The sequence below is a fragment of the Arabidopsis lyrata genome (assembly GCF_000004255.2).
Source record: "Arabidopsis lyrata subsp. lyrata unplaced genomic scaffold ARALYscaffold_8, whole genome shotgun sequence".
NCBI lineage: Eukaryota > Viridiplantae > Streptophyta > Magnoliopsida > Brassicales > Brassicaceae > Arabidopsis > Arabidopsis lyrata.
The window spans coordinates 13,408,388-13,424,904 of record NW_003302548.1 but is presented as its reverse complement, the minus strand read 5'-3'; the positions used below and the strand labels follow the sequence as shown (position 1 = coordinate 13,424,904).

The 16,517-nt window shown below is 33.3% G+C and overlaps 3 protein-coding genes across 5 annotated transcripts; 1 reads left to right on the top strand and 2 right to left on the bottom strand.

Moving 5' to 3' along the window:
* Window positions 1-54: 54 nt before the first annotated feature.
* LOC9300088 lies at window positions 55-2,122 on the bottom strand. 3 transcript variants are annotated; one of them, XM_021024160.1, is made up of 6 exons: window positions 1,648-2,122; window positions 1,430-1,520; window positions 1,152-1,312; window positions 1,038-1,065; window positions 446-554; window positions 55-342 (listed from the first exon to the last, which is right to left on the bottom strand). In XM_021024160.1, exons 1-6 carry the CDS (start codon window positions 1,861-1,863, stop codon window positions 261-263), a joined length of 687 nt encoding a protein of 228 aa, XP_020879819.1. In that variant the 5' UTR covers window positions 1,864-2,122; the 3' UTR covers window positions 55-260. The 3 variants fall into 3 exon arrangements, with proteins under 3 accessions (XP_020879819.1, XP_020879824.1, XP_020879828.1); XM_021024165.1 differs by having other exon boundaries at window positions 107-342; window positions 1,152-1,309; window positions 1,648-2,055; XM_021024169.1 differs by having other exon boundaries at window positions 107-342; window positions 1,152-1,337; window positions 1,648-1,813.
* Window positions 2,123-9,172: 7,050 nt separating this feature from the next.
* On the bottom strand, window positions 9,173-10,682 carry LOC9301827 (AT-hook motif nuclear-localized protein 17). Its single transcript, XM_002863965.2, has one exon. The coding sequence runs from the start codon at window positions 10,251-10,253 to the stop codon at window positions 9,441-9,443; it is 813 nt and encodes a 270-aa protein (XP_002864011.1). The 5' UTR covers window positions 10,254-10,682; the 3' UTR covers window positions 9,173-9,440.
* Window positions 10,683-11,425: 743 nt separating this feature from the next.
* On the top strand, window positions 11,426-13,125 carry LOC9300087 (UDP-glycosyltransferase 91C1). Its single transcript, XM_021032769.1, has one exon. The coding sequence runs from the start codon at window positions 11,580-11,582 to the stop codon at window positions 12,975-12,977; it is 1,398 nt and encodes a 465-aa protein (XP_020888428.1). The 5' UTR covers window positions 11,426-11,579; the 3' UTR covers window positions 12,978-13,125.
* Window positions 13,126-16,517: the final 3,392 nt, after the last annotated feature.

Sequence of the window (16,517 nt, the reverse complement as noted above, 5' to 3'; positions counted from 1 at the left end):
GGGTATTGTGCAAGTGTGAGATCAACTTGGAATAAAAACTGTAGTCTATGCATATACGTGATTTTATGCTTTAGCATGCATTTATTCGTTTTATGGATATAAACGATGATGCAGAAAGAATAGTGCAGTAAAGAACGTAATCACAAATGGCATTCTTTATACATGATGAAATTTAATTTACATAGATCATGGAGGAGCCCAAATTAAACTGTTATCGCAGCACACAGGCGAGAGATGTGCTCGAAAGGCTTCGTCATCAATCAGACAAGCTTCGATATTACATGACACGACGCCCAGAAGGCCTTTGATGCAACCCTGAGGATCACCGGGTTTTGATAGATCCTGTCAGGTGAAGTGAGAACAAAAAATGCATAGATTGGTGAGAACGATAAACAATGGGTCTCGTTGATTTTGCAATGTAGAATATGACTGGATGATATTATACCCTATAACAGTGGCGCTCCACGATGCTACGTTGTAAGCAACCTTACTTCCATCCCAGGCTTTCCGAAGTTTCCCCTTTCTATTCTTCACTGAGAACATCCTGCTAAGTGCTACATAACAATTCAAAACACTAATGTTATGATTTTACTACTCTGGTATGCCACGCTGATCAGTTTCACACATAATCAACCTCAAAGAAGAGAACTTGGCCACTTAGTGGTTTTTGTTTAGCTAAATCGCAGCAAAAAGCTTCCTAGTGGAGTGTTAAGATTAGAACCGGTAAAAACTCTACTTCTTATTGGATTGTCGGACAGATACATAACCAAGAATAATCTAAGAATGAATTCTAGAGCATCCCCTACTCTCTTATCCAGTCTCAAAGACCTTAAACCAATTCCCAAAACAACTGATGCCCTTTACGGTCTGTCCAATGCCCTATATATACTCCTGCTATCCTCTAAAGATCTAACTCTCTTGCTAACTGAGTGTTAGTGACGGTGACGTGGCTATTATGTAACAGCAAACTCTTATGTCTACTTATCATTGGGATACACAGCATTTGAAGGTTGACTGGAGAGTCTCGAATAGAATACCTTTCTGAAGCTGCTCAGGGGTCAAGTCCTGCACAATGATGGCAACTTGTATAAACTCAAACGAAAGGCTGATATACAACGAACAAAATATAAGGGAAATTGGACTTTCGATACCTTTGTCTGCTTAAGTGATTGTAAATAAGTAGCCATAAAACATGCAATGCCCTCTGCTATATCTTCTTCCCTAACAAGGACATAATCTTCTTCCCTTTGAGCCATGGTTTCATCATCCCAAAGATCATCTTCACTAACTACATCCCAAGCGCCACTATCTTCTAAAACACCATAAATCACAATCATCTAAACAACCAATGAGCAAAATCAAAAGCTTAAAAAAAACATAAACGTAGTAGCATTGAGTAAAACAAAAGATGAAACATTCAAGTCGTCACCAGCAAGATGTTGCGGCGCTGAAACCTGCGCTGACTCAATCTTTTCAAGGAAGTCATCACATTCAACCCTGGATTTGATGAGATCATATAACTGGAACAAGGAAGAACAAACACATGAATCAACTAAAAAGTTCCAAAGTTTAAAGCTTGAAGACATAAATCAAAGAAGAAATGTGTAGAGATGCATAAATTGAAGCCATTTAAAACAAATTGGTTACTTCATCAGCTTCAGGATCTCCCCTGTTCGATTCCTCCTCTTGTGACCCATTTCTCTCGCCGGTGCTTTCCTCATCTTCTTCAGAACTGAGTTCGGCTAAGTTTAACAACTCGAGGGCTCTCTGGCAATCATCGAGTAAAGCTTGCAAAGTTTTCCGCTTTACACGAATATTATCTTTGTAAATTCGTTTTCCTTTGTTCTTGCTATCTATGTCCATGGTTTTCCCAATCCTCAGAGAGGATACAATCGAAGCTCTTGCGGCATAGAATCCGTTGAGGAATCGCCAAATCACGAAGATCTGAGAAGACGACGACGACGACTGATCGTTGTTGTTGTCGCGCAAATTCTCTTCCTTTTTTTTTTTTTTGTTTCTTGCAATTAATTTGTTTTTTTGTTTTTTAACGTTATCAAAAAAAAATGGAAATTTGTTTTATTATGTGCGAGCTGTGACGTGCGTGAACTTGATGCTTTAAACAAGTTTCTTCGACGAATTGCTATGTTATTAAAAAAACTCACAAAACTCCTAGACCTATACTAGTATAATCTTTTTGGACAGACCACATAATTAAGAAGCTTATAAAGAAGAAAGAACACTTATTTTCTTGTCGTGTCGAATAATTGGGTCGGGCTTTGAGATTTACTCGTTTTACTTTATTTTATTTTCGTGGGTTGGGTTTGTAGAGAGACATCTACAAGGGTTTAGAATTTAAAGGATTGCGGAGAATATTTGGTATTAAGAGCAACTTCAATGGGAGACTCTTGATCTTTTTTTAGTATAAAAATATTCAAAAAATAGAAAAATAGGAGAGAGAAGTAAGAAACTCTAGAAATAGTTTCTTATTTAAAGATTTTTAGAATCTCATAAGAAACTCTTGAAGATACTTGTCTTTCTATGAGTGGTTTATCTTGTTTTCAAAACTAAAATTTAATTCAATAATTTAATTTTATAAAATTATTAATATTTTAGTTTTTAGAAACTCAAATTAGATCTATCACCATTGAAGGTGCTCTAAGAATCTGCCCAATCCATTTGATCATTATTTATGATTATCCATGTAAACCCACCCTTGTTTAATTTTGATCATTTAGTTTATGCTAGATTTTCAATCTAAATTACCGTTTCATTTGAATTTTTCTTACCATCCGTTTTGGATTCATTTTGATATGTATAGGCCAGGGTTGGATCCTTGTTTGTATTCATCCACCAATTATCCTCTCTTTCCAGTTATTTCTCTTTTTGACGGTCTAGTTCTTTTCTTTTTTTTTCAACGGTTTTTAACTAATATTCAAAAGAGTTATTAGAAATGTTGTTTATATAAGTGATATTATGCGGCTCGGTACAAACTTTTCGTGCCAAATTATCCGAGGGACTAAAGATAAAAAGAAACTTGAAAATTCCTCCTTGTCGCTCATAAAATCTTTCAAATACATTAAAAAGGCCGGCTATTCGGTTGGAGAAGACACCATCTTCACCAGGTCTGAACAGTATGTATAAAAAGCTACATCTTGGTTGTCGGCTCCAATCATACACTTCATCCCCCAGAGAAGAGCTTCCACTTCTGTATATAGTGGAGAAATACTTTTTCGGATGTTGGTAGCTCCCATGGTTGGCGTCTCTCCATTTGATGATGTGCAGAACCACCATGTTCCTGAAAATTTATCAATCCCTTTCCAAGATCCATCCACGAAACAATGATATCCGGAGTAGATAATATCATGTGAAATACCCCTCACTCGAGCTCGAGTTTCGCAGTTTGAAAAAAACCTGATTTTCATTATGAAGCTCGAATTGAGCTAACTGCCACGATTGCGCCTCTTTTTCCGCTAAACGTAATACGCCTAATAGATCTTTATCCATATTTTCAAAGATTTTTTCATTTTTTGCTTTCCAAATATACCAAATTATTAATTATCCATGGATATGAAAGATGAGTCTACTTCTAAAGAAATTCTCCAAAACAGATGCTCCTTTTGACGGTCTAGTTCATTTTCTTGAGATGTTTTTACTTAGCCATTTGCAAGCGGCAAATTGTTCATTTAAAAAAAATAAAAAAAGTCTATGACAAATGGTATGAGAGCACGGTTCGACAGTGCGATGAAATAAGTTATATCTGTTGGAACTTGTTTTTGACAAAAATAGTTTTGACCAATGTAACGGTGGATTTTCCGGTGAAGACGTTCACCGGAATGACCAGTTCTTGGGCACGATGAAATCGTCGATGCGAGCACTACGTGGTGGTGTATTGGAATGTCAAAAACGGAGTTCGTTTGAATGAGAAATGAAGATGTGAAATGGCTAACTTGAAAAGTTTTAGCTTTTGATTAAAGATCAAAATGTTACACTTGGAGGTTAGAGGAGATATGGGCTCGGGCCTTGGGGCTTTGTGGCTTTGTGGAATGGGACTGATTTATGTTTAATCATAGGTCGAAAAATGATTAATTATTTGGCCCAGATTTTTGTCTTCTGTATGTAACCAATACAAAAAAAAATTGGTCAAACCATATTAATCTCTCCTCTTAAGTCACGGCCATTAATCTGTTTTGTAACAGATGAATATCAGATTTAATTCTTGAAATTATGTCTGATTGATTCTCCATTTTGATTGCACCGATATTTTTAGATTGTGTGAGACACTATAAAATGGTCTCGTGGCAATACTCATTGGATACGTGAAAAAAAACACCAATATAATAACTGAAAATTACCTAGTTTGACTCAAATTTAGAGAAAAATAATTAGATTAACACCCAAATATTGTGGTTTACTAAAATAACACAAATTTTGTGTTAAAAGACCAAATACCCATTTTATTTTCAGTTCTATTAAAATAAAATAATTAAATTAAATAGAAAATTAAAAAATACAAAAAAAAATTATAAAACCAAAAAACGAAAATTGAAAAAAAAAACAAAAAATACAAATGAAAAATATATATAAATTGAAAAAAATAAAATAAAAAATAAAAAATAAAAAACAAAAAGATATAAAACCAAAAAACGAAAATTGAAAAAAAAAACAAAAAATACAAATGAAAAATATATATAAATTGAAAAAAATAAAAAAAATAAAAAATAAAAAACAAAAAGAAAACAACTACCCATTTTATTTTCAATTCAATTAAAATAAAATAATTAACATATAATAACTAAATTAAATAAAAAAATTAGAAAAAAAAATTACAAAACGACAAAAAAAATTAAAATAAAAAAAATACATAACAAAAAAAATAAAACAAAAAAATACAAAAAAAAATTAAAAAGAAAAAATATATAAAAAAGAAGAAAAAATTATCTTTATCATATATTAACAAGGAGACAACCACACATGAACCATCTTATTATAAATAAGTCTGTCGCGATAAGAATATGTCTGTCATTACCTTATTGTGCAGATTAAAATTTTATTTTCATCAATAAAACTGTCATCATACGACAGATTTTTTTATAGTCTATCTGAAATCTGTCATAATAAAAAAAAAATCTGTCATAACATAAAATATTTCGGTTGTGAATATATGTCATTCTAGCAATTTATATTTTTATATAACAAATCTGCTATCACACTCCAGATTTTTGTTAAGAAAAAAAAAACTGTCATAACATAAAATAAATCTGTTATCACTAATAAGTCAAACTAGTAATTATATTTTTAATAACAGATCTTCTACATTGTGACAGATTTTTCTCGAAAAATATAAGTCTGACGCCACTAAAACAATAAATCTGCCACACATTTTAATAAATCTGTCAAAATTACAAAAGTCTGTGGTGTCATCATAAAATAAGTCTGTCGTGAGAAAAAAATCTGCTACAAATTAAATATCTGTCGTAACCTATTTTAAGTAAGTCTGTAGGAGAAAAAAAATCTGTCGCAAAAAATCTGTCATAGAAAAATAAGTCTGTCATGGTAAATAAACCTGTCACAACTAACCCAGCAGATTTTTCAAATAATTTTTTTTTCCAAATTTTTTTTCACCACGTTTTTTAAATATATTTAAGGGTATTTTTGACTTTTTTTTTAATTCCTAACAAAGAGAGAAAGGGTATTATGGTCATGAAAATAACTCATTTAACCCCTAAATTTTTTGAGACATTCTAGTAATTAAACTCATAATTTGGGTTAATCTAATAACTTTCCCATATAACAATCTCCTTCCTTTTATTTTCTTCTCTAATTCAAGTCTGAGAGTACAACACAAAGCTAGTTATCGAATAGCTTTTGATTTGAGTGTTGCGAATCAAAAAGAGAAACAGTTTTATCCTGGGACTCTAATTTTCATCAAACCGTCGCACTACGGGTGATTTTTGAGTTAAGGAGAGAAATCATCAAAGTTCTCGACTCTGTTTACCACCGTCAATCTCCGTTCCTGGCATCAATTATTCTTTCGGTATTGTTGATTTTTGATACTTGTTCTATAATGATTGCTTTACAAAAATTAGATTGTGTCCCGTTGAAATATTCAAATCCTACAATATCAAGATACAGGGCCGGCCCTGGGCTAAAGCCCATGAAGCAAGGGCTTTAGGCACCAAAATATCCTTTATATATTAGGGGCAGCATTTTAGTACAAAAGTTGTTTAATGGTTTAGTGGTAAAGATAGTTTTCCCTTACACACCTATCCTGGTTCGAGTTTTGAAACTGGTTTTCTTTTTTGGCTTTGGGCAGCAAATATGATTGGGCCGGCCCTGTCAAGATAAATAGTGGGTTGGAGTCCAAAGGGATCGAAGATTTGCGTAGAGACACATTGGCCACGAGAATACCCAAGCAAAAACGTACAAGAGAGTAAAATCCAACACAAATTTAGGTACCTTATTAAGTTAGTAAAGATGACATTCTCTCATATCTCTCCTGATGACTACCTTGCATTCTCGACTTATTTAGAAGAGTTAGTGAAGATCAAATATAGTATTTCCAATACTCGCTTTTTTACATTAAACTTGTTTTAATGTCTTAGGTTAATTGTTTATCTGATGGTACTAGATTTAGGGGGTGTTATTGGTTTGTGATTTAAATAGAGTTTTGATGACTTTAATAAAATCATAGAAAGTGAATAAGTGAATGATTTAGAAGAATTGTTAGAGAGTTTTCTATAGTCTTGTTGATTAGTTTTTCTATAATCTTGTAGAGTCTCCCAAACAATCTCAATATTTCAGCATACTTTCCATAACTTTATTTTGTAAAGAAAAGTGTTTAAAATGATAAACCAATAACACAATAACACAATAATTGAATTCATTAACAATCATAGATTGTCATAGATTGTTTTGTTTTAGTTGAATAACACAAAACTTTTAATGACTTTATAAAACTCTTAATCCAATAACACAATATTCATTAAGATTTTAAATGACTTTTTACAAATCACAAACTGATAACACCAAACTTTAAGAGAGTTTAACAAAATCTTGATTGAATAACAACAGATTCTACACAACAATTAAAGTCATTAAAACTCTATTTAAATCACAAACCAATAACACCCCCTTAATTTTCATAAATTTACCTTCATGGACTATGTTCCCGCCGGTTGGGATATCGGAACTAATCTTTTTTTCTAAAAATCTAACCTAATCAAACATATTTAGTACATACTACTTGATAGTCAAATTAAAATAATATATACCTAATTTATATGTCTGGTGTTACAAAAAGAAAGGAAAATGGACACCCAAAAAGAAAAGGTTGTCGAATTTTGGTCACGTTTCTTTCTCCTTTCCTGCAAGTTTCAAACCCAAACCCCCATGTAAAAAAAGCTAAGATAGAGAGATAAAAAGAGAGGGCACTGAAAAGACAAGTGGGTATTGAATGTGTTTATATATATAGGTATGTGTGTTTTTGCAGACATTGTAGTTGTATAGTCTTCAAACTTCTGGATATATGAGAGAGACCAGGGACATGAATCCAAACATCAAGACACATTAAGACAAAGCCAAACAGTGTCCAATCAATGCTTCACGTATATGCGTAGTTATTGTCTTTTTAAAACTTAGAAACACAAAAACAAATTCCCGCTCTCTCATAAGTTTTTTTTATCTTTTTTGGTTAAATCTACAACAATTTTTTTGTAAATACTTATAATTGGAAAGAAAATCAATTGCGCAATCAAAATATATGACAAAAGTCACAAAACCATTTGTACATTTTTTTACTTTTTGTATATAACTAGGATATGACCCGCAGTACACCGCGGGTTAATTATTTGATTTTTTTTATTTTTATAAATTGATGAATTTATTGTGTATAATATTTTTTGTTGTATACCGCGGGTCACATGCGTTGTATCTAAAATAAAAAATTTTAAGTTGTATTTGTTTTGTTTAGTGTTTAAGATTGTATAATTGTATTTTGATTTGTTATTTATAGGATTTCACCTGTGGTATATTGTCTCGTATTAATATTGACCCAAACCCGTCCAACCATATAATCTAAAATGAAATTAAACATCATTTTGTTATTTTTTTAATAACACTTTTATTTAAATGTCATATAATTCGAGTTAATTTGAAAGTTGCTTTCAAATAGTTTCCATGTATATTTTTAAATTAGTGTGTGTTTTTGGACCAACCCGTAAAAACAATTTATAATTGTATCTTAAAATACTAATTAGGATTTCACCCGTGATATACTGTCCCATTTTAGATAATTGTAAAAATTAAAGAAAGATCCGAATGACTCAATTTCGGGTCTGAATAAAATAACGACATGATTAAATGCTCAATTTGTTCTTAAAAATATTAATATAGATTACACACATATTTTTATTCATCGATTGAGTAATATATGTCCGTTTTAAAAAATTTGAATTGTAACATATGCAGAAAAAAAAAAACTAAAATTTACTAACTATTTATATATTTATAATAATTTAAAATAATATAAATATAAGATCAAATAAAAGTGAAATAAGAATCATATATTTATGTTTAAATTAGGTAGAGAGGTTTTAGGAAATTAGTGCAAATTTGTTATATTAGCATTAAATCATCATATTTAATTTCTTTATCTATAAAAATCGTGGAGAATATACCATAAATAAAGCGTTTAAATATAGTAATTAGTTGAGAAAGTATATATATTTTAGATTTTATTAATTATTTTCGTTTTTTAATTTTGCTAAAATTTAAGGAAAGATCCGATTGAAGATTTCTGGGTCAAAATTAAACAAATTTGACCCGATTTGGGTATCCCAAAAACTGCTGCAAAAATGTATAGTAGACTGTTATGGAAACAAAAAGTATTATGGTCAATGCCGCCAAAATTGTAAGGTCGATGGTGTGGAGGATAAAAAGTAGCCCGCTTTCTTGACATGCGGCCAAAATCGTAAGGTCGATGCCTCGATGGTGGTGTGGAAGATAAAAATAGCCAACTATCTTGAAATTACCTAATTGCTATGAATTAAACCATTAATATACAGCCACACTTTCAAGATCCAATAAACAAACAAATTTATCCAATGAGAGTATTAAAATGAAACAATCATTAGAGACAAATATTTTAAATTCTCTAGAATACGATTGAAGACACTTGGAAGCATATTTATATGAGTCAATTCAAATTAATATCGAACTTGCAACCGCATAGAAGAAGGTAACCATAAAACCAAGTGATTACACCGTGGAAAGAAATGTCAATTCTGATACAAAAATCTAAGAAGATAAAAAAAGCAAACGATTCTTCATGATCAAAAGCAAAAAAAAAAAAAAAAAAAAAAAAAAACCCTAGTTTCTTGATTCATCCTAAAACAAAAAGATAAAAGAAAGAAAAGAAGAGAGTTTTGTGAGACAAGGATTGGTTAGTATGGCGGTGGAGCCCTGGCGGTGGGGGCCCAAATAACATCAGAGCCACCCATGTGGCAACTGTACATTGATACCCCACACGACTCTCCTCCACTTCCCGCCATCTGTCCTGACTCTTCACCGCCACCAGACACCGGTGGAGATTGGCCCTCTCTTTCTCCTGTACCCGCCGAGTGTTTTTGCTCTTCCTCCGCCGGTAACCGGTGATAAGAAGGGTTGTTGAAACTTGCAGCGATGACGTAAACTGTTCCTGCGGAGATAAGTGGACCAGCGACGAACCCACCGATGATTTGTCCTTGAGGTCCGGCTAGAGAGACGGTGAAGAAGTTAGAGACGGGAGGAGACAAGGAAGTACGTGGCGGAGGAGGGAGGAAAGTTGCGGAGACGGAGAGAAGATCGAACTTTCCGTGGAAAGTTATGGTTGAGCCAGGAGCTGCCGGAGAAGGCTGACGTAAAGTGACGTTAGCTACGGAGCCAGAGCCACTAAGGACACAAACTCCGATGGATTTACGGCGGCAGAAACGGTTGATGGCTTCAACGACGTCGTTTCCTGATGGAACTTCGAGGATGTAAGGACTCATAGGAGGGTCGGTGTCACGTGTAACGAAGACAGGTGGTTTAGGTTTGTTTTTGGAACCTGGTGGTCTACCACGTGGACGTCGGACGACTTCGATGGAGGAGTCATCGATGGTGGGTGTTGCGGTGGAGGAGAGGTGGAAGTGAGAGGTAAGAGAGTGTTGTTGTTGTTGTTGATGAGGAAGCTTGGAAAACATTTCGTTACTCTTTTGCTCTCTGTATTCACCTTTCATCTTTGTTTTTCTTTTTTTTTATGGATTTGTTTATTAGAGATTTGTCTTTGGATTTTTGTGTAAATGATTAAAAAAAAAGGAGGAAGAAGAACACGAAGATGTAGAAGTTGTTGGTATGGGGTTGAATAAAGAGATGATAGAGGAGAGGGACTTTTCGTAATCCTTTGGGAAATGGTATGGTGATAAATTATAAAATGAAAAAGTATTTGCTTCTTGTTTTCTATATATATAAAAAATAAAATAAAAATGTTTTCTTTACTTTTTTGCTATAAAAAGAAAAAAGAGAAATGAGAGGATAGGGAAGGAGGAAGATGAGCTTTGAAAGCAAGAAAAGAGAGCGGCGCCGCTAGTTGGGAATTGCAAGTGAAGATAAATATATATGTGTCTGATTCTGTCTATTTGTTGTGGGTTCACACTCTCGTTTTTTTTTTTTTGACCTTTCTCTTATTTTAATTTTTAAGTTTTTGTGTTCAAACTTCAAACTATATTATTATAATACAATTGATCAACAACAACTATTACAATAGTTATTAATTTTTTTATGAAAGTTGGGAACACAATATCATCAAATAAAAACTAAATTATACTATATGTAATGTAATCTGTTTTAAATATAAAATATTTGTAAGTTTCAAAAAAAAAAAACTTGCTATAGTCATTGGATATATTATATATATGTCTAATTTATTCTAAAAACTGATTTGATTTTTGATGCAGAGAAAAAGATAAGAGACAAGTGGGGATGATGAGAGAGAGAGAGGGACATCCCCCATTTCCCAAATCTGGAGTGTGCTATGAATCAATTCGGTCTCTTTCACATCTCTCTTGTTGGCCTCATTTTTATCTTCTTCTTCGTGATTATTATTTATTCAATGTTACTATTTTTTTCAATGCATGTTACTATTTTGATTAATACTATAGAATTCATCTACCAACTGTCCGTGACGCTATTCGTTTTCAAAAAAAAAAAAATTATTTTTGGGGAATTACTTTTAAAGAGTATTATAAAAGAAAACTCATTAATTTTATAGCTAGGAAATATGAATATCTTTCTACGAGAAACAACATGACGTCGTAAGGATTATGATGCACGTTACTAAATATAAATTTGATATTATAGTTATATACTTACGAAATCTAATTAGCCCTTTTATTATATTTTAAAACAAGATAACATTACATAGAATGATAGAAAGGGTAATTTTCCCTGCTTCTTTTGGTCAACAATGAAAATTAAACTAATAAATATTTCATGTTTATTCCCTTCTCCATCACGTAGTGGATACTTACATAGGATTCCATAACAATTTCCATGGTTTATTGAAGATGCAGAGAATAACAAAAATGGACGACAAGAAAGAAGAAGTTATGCACATAGCCATGTTTCCATGGCTAGCTATGGGTCATCTCCTTCCTTTTCTTCGTCTATCCAAGTTACTAGCTCAAAAGGGTCACAAAATCTCTTTCATATCTACACCACGAAACATCCTAAGACTTCCCAAATTACCATCAAACCTCTCCTCCTCAATTACCTTCGTCTCTTTCCCTCTCCCTTCCATCTCCGGTTTGCCTCCTTCTTCAGAATCCTCCATGGACGTACCTTACAACAAGCAACAGTCTCTCAAAGCGGCTTTCGATCTTCTTCAGCCACCGTTGACGGAATTTCTCCGACTGTCGTCTCCGGATTGGATCATATATGACTACGCTTCTCACTGGCTTCCATCTATTGCAAAGGAGCTTGGAATCTCGAAAGCTTTCTTTAGTCTCTTTAACGCAGCTACTCTCTGTTTTATGGGACCGTCTTCGTCGTTGATTGAGGAATCTAGATCAACGCCGGAAGATTTCACGGTGGTGCCACCGTGGGTTCCGTTTAAGTCAACCATCGTGTTTCGTTATCATGAAGTCAGTAGATACGTTGAGAAGACCGATGAAGATGTAACCGGAGTCTCTGACTCGGTCCGGTTTGGTTACACGATTGACGGGAGTGATGCGGTTTTTGTCCGTAGTTGTCCCGAGTTTGAACCGGAATGGTTTAGTTTACTACAAGATTTGTACCGTAAACCGGTTTTTCCAATCGGGTTTCTTCCTCCCGTTATTGAAGATGACGACGATGATACTACATGGGTTCGTATAAAGGAGTGGCTCGACAAGCAACGAGTTAACTCAGTGGTTTACGTGTCACTTGGCACCGAAGCGAGTCTTCGTCGTGAGGAACTCACCGAGCTAGCTCTTGGGTTGGAGAAGTCAGAGACGCCTTTCTTTTGGGTTCTAAGGAACGAGCCACAAATTCCAGACGGGTTCGAGGAAAGAGTCAAGGGACGTGGCATGGTTCATGTTGGTTGGGTTCCACAAGTGAAAATACTTAGTCACGAGTCAGTGGGAGGGTTCTTGACACACTGTGGTTGGAACTCAGTGGTGGAAGGGATAGGGTTTGGTAAAGTACCGATCTTTTTGCCGGTGTTGAATGAGCAAGGACTTAACACGAGGCTGTTGCAAGGGAAAGGACTTGGTGTTGAGGTTTTAAGAGATGAGAGAGATGGATCGTTTGGTTCTGATTCGGTGGCTGACTCGGTTAGATTAGTGATGATTGATGATGCTGGCGAGGAGATAAGGGAAAAGGTAAAGTTGATGAAGGGTTTGTTTGGAAACATGGATGAGAATATTCGTTATGTTGATGAACTTGTTGGGTTTATGAGAAGTAAAGGATCAGCATCATCATCATGATCTCGTTGTTGATATGATTTTGACTTCTCCATTACGGCTGCCGTGGGAGGATTCAATCTTTGTTTTTTTATTTTATAAAAAAAAACAAGGGAAATTGCAAGTTATGTACTCAAAAGATTAAGAAATTAACTAACACATATTATCACTATTTGGCCATTACTGTAGCTGTGATATAGATTCTTTTACCTCTATTACTTTAGCAAATTCAATTCATGACTAAAGAAAAAAAAAACTGGGAAAAAATCAAAAGTTTTATTGAAGCCATTGAAGAAGATTGATAACGCTAGAGCTTCTTCACCTATGAAATTCGATTCGGCGGTGACAGATGACGATGGTAATGCTAGAGTTTCTCAGAGTGAGAGATCAAAGAAAAATAGTGTCGTAGAGAGTGAGGAAGAAGATGATAATGAGTGAAACGAATTCTAAAATTAAAAGCAAAGATATTTAATTGATAAAGATGATGAGAGTTCTCAGCTTAAAGAAGAAGAAGAAGAAGATGATTGCTCCGATGATCAATCTAGTGAGGTTAGTTCTGAAACTGATGAGAAGGAATTGAATTTAGATTTGAAGGAAGAGAAACGAAGAATATCTGTTTACAAATCTCTCTCATCTGAGTTTGATGATTATGTTGCGAATGAGAAAATGGGTTGAGTTCTGAGAGCATTGAGTTATGAGTTTGAAGTTGGAGATTTGGTTTGGGGTAAGGTAAAGTCTCATCCTTGGTGGTCTGGTCATATATTAAATGAAGCTTTTGCATCTCCTTCTGTTCGTCGTATGAGGCGGATTGATCTTGTTATTGTTGCGTTTTTTGGGGATAGTAGTTATGGTTAGTTTGATCCTGCTGAGCTTATTCCTTTCGAACCAAATTTAGAATAGAAATCGCAATAGATTGTTTTGAAGAATTTTGTGAGAGGTGTGGAAGAAGCCATGGATGAGGCGATCGAGTAGAAGGTCAGCTCTTGGTTACATATTAATATAAATATTACCATGTTCAAACAAATATTATTCGTATATTTAATATGTTAGCACGTTATCATTCTTTATAACTCGCTATTATTATTGTTATCATGTTAATTATGTAAGAAAAAGACTAATTTTTTTTATTGAACTGATATTAACATAAATATAAAATACTAATTCCTAAATTTAAAATCGATAAACATGCATTTAACACATAATATGTAAACTTATAGCGATACCATATGTTTTAGCATGTTAACTAAACAGTTTTACACTAAAATTATAAATGTTTAACAGTGTTATCTCCAGTCAGTACACTAACGAGTTTCCTATCGTGTAGGGGTATTTTTGTCATACTAATTTTGCACGAAAAAAGCCACCTAAATAAATGGTCTTCTTGTATAGATTCTTAATTATCTGCTCCTCCAGGTATATATATTTCATTCACCCAAACAAGGATCATACATTTACCAAACCACAAATATAGTGAAATAACTTTGGACCGATACGATGAGTACCGAGGATATTTCCGGTTAAAAAAAATATGCAAGAAAATCAATAAGACCAAAATCCTTGACGTAAATATGCATATAAAACACCGAATACCGTCTTCATTAGACACTGGCCACACCAAACACCGGCTTCATCGGCAGGGCCGTAACTGAGCACAGTCGGGTGAAACATTCGTGTTGGGCCCTCAAATTTTTAACGAGTAATATGTATAGATTTTGGGGCCCCCAAACAGTAAAAAAAAATTTATATATAGATTATGAGACCCCCAAACCGTAATTGTTTGTGGCTCCATAACTCGTAGGGCCGGCCCTGTTCATCGGACACCCATCACACCTGTGGAACCAACCAAACCTTTTCTCTTCCTCTTTTCTTCAGACCAAGAAAGGTCTTAGAGAGGGAAAAGGGTCAGTCTATTGTAGCAAGTAGGCTGGAGAATTCAATCAAAATTTCGATTTAAAAAGAAAAAAAAAAGACAATTAAAAAAAAAATTAAAATATACATATAAATCGAAATTTCTAATTTTCTTACAAAATAATATATCAAATATGTTAGGGGTTTTTGCAAAAATGCCACTTTTCAAAAATACCCTTTTTTTAAAACCTTATAAAAAATGCTCTTAAAAATATAAGATTTACCCAAATATGTATGTAATATTATTAAAACATACACAAACTACATTTCTATGTATCTAAAATCTTATAAATACTTTATAAATACCTTATAAATGCATTTTAAATACCTTTAAAAACCTTTAAAATATCTTGTAAAACCTTTGAAAAACCTTAAAAATCCTTTAAAATAACTTGTAAAACCTTTTAAAACACCTTATAAAACCTTATAAATACTTGGATCGAGTCTTCAAGTAGTAGATACAATCCATAAGTACCTTATAAACCTAATAAAACTTTATAAAAATTTCAGATTTAAAAAAGGGCATTTTTGAAAATGGACATCTAAAAGGGGAATTTTTGAAAAGGGGCACACCAAAAGGGGTATTTTTAATAATTTCCCAATATGTTATTAATAACTTTTTTTGTATAAAGGTTTTTAATAAATTGGGACTACCGTTATTGATGTTATCATGAATTTTTATTGAGGAAACAAAAATCATGTATGGAAATGTGAAGTAAAAAAAATATTTACGTTATATTTTTACAGTCAACAAAATTAATTAAACTAAAATAGTTCGAAAACACAAACTAGTGTTAGCCTATAAAAATAAAATCATGAGTAAAAATTCTACCATTGCATGCTAAAGCCGCTAACAATCAATTTTTGAATTTAACCTTCGTAAAATGTAAGAAAGGGCGAAGAAACAAAAAAATTACCCTCATAAACTCCTCCATATATGATACAACTAGGTGATTGCCCGCGCGCATGCGCGGGAAGAATGCTGTATAAATGGTAAAATCATGTGAAATAAGGGATTGTTTAGGTGTTACTTGGTAGTGTAAGAAAAATATGGTAAATTGTTTAGGATTTAGTGTGATAAAATTATGGAAAATGATGAAATTTAAAAAATTCAATAATATTATAAATGCTAAAAAATAATAATAAATCATCTTTTAAAATCATTCACCAACAAAATAAGAAATCAACGAACATCATCACTCCATGACATTCTCCTTCCGTGTGATGATCGGTACTTGGTCATTTTCAGGATTCCTGACATCCGATTAAGAACACCATAAACAGTGAATGTCCAGTCGCCAACTTTAGAGTTTTGATTGTAAACGGGAAAAAAAAATACTTACCAACAAAGCATCTCGTCGGTAATACTGAGATCCGGATTCAACATAATCCTCGTACTTCCGGTAACATTGGTACATCTCCACCTATGTTCTTGTGATAGCTCTAATTTCACAAACTTGATAATACATATCACTGTGTTACGTGAACGTTGCTTCCATAAGTCATAGAACTCGACTGCAAGGTCACCCGTTAAACGACACTCTAGATGGATACACCTAATTTTAAGATTTGAAGAAGTCATAAGACATTATATTCTGGTTTAAATCTTTAAAAGAATAGTGACTTACTCAGTATCACGTAAACCAAAGTACAGCT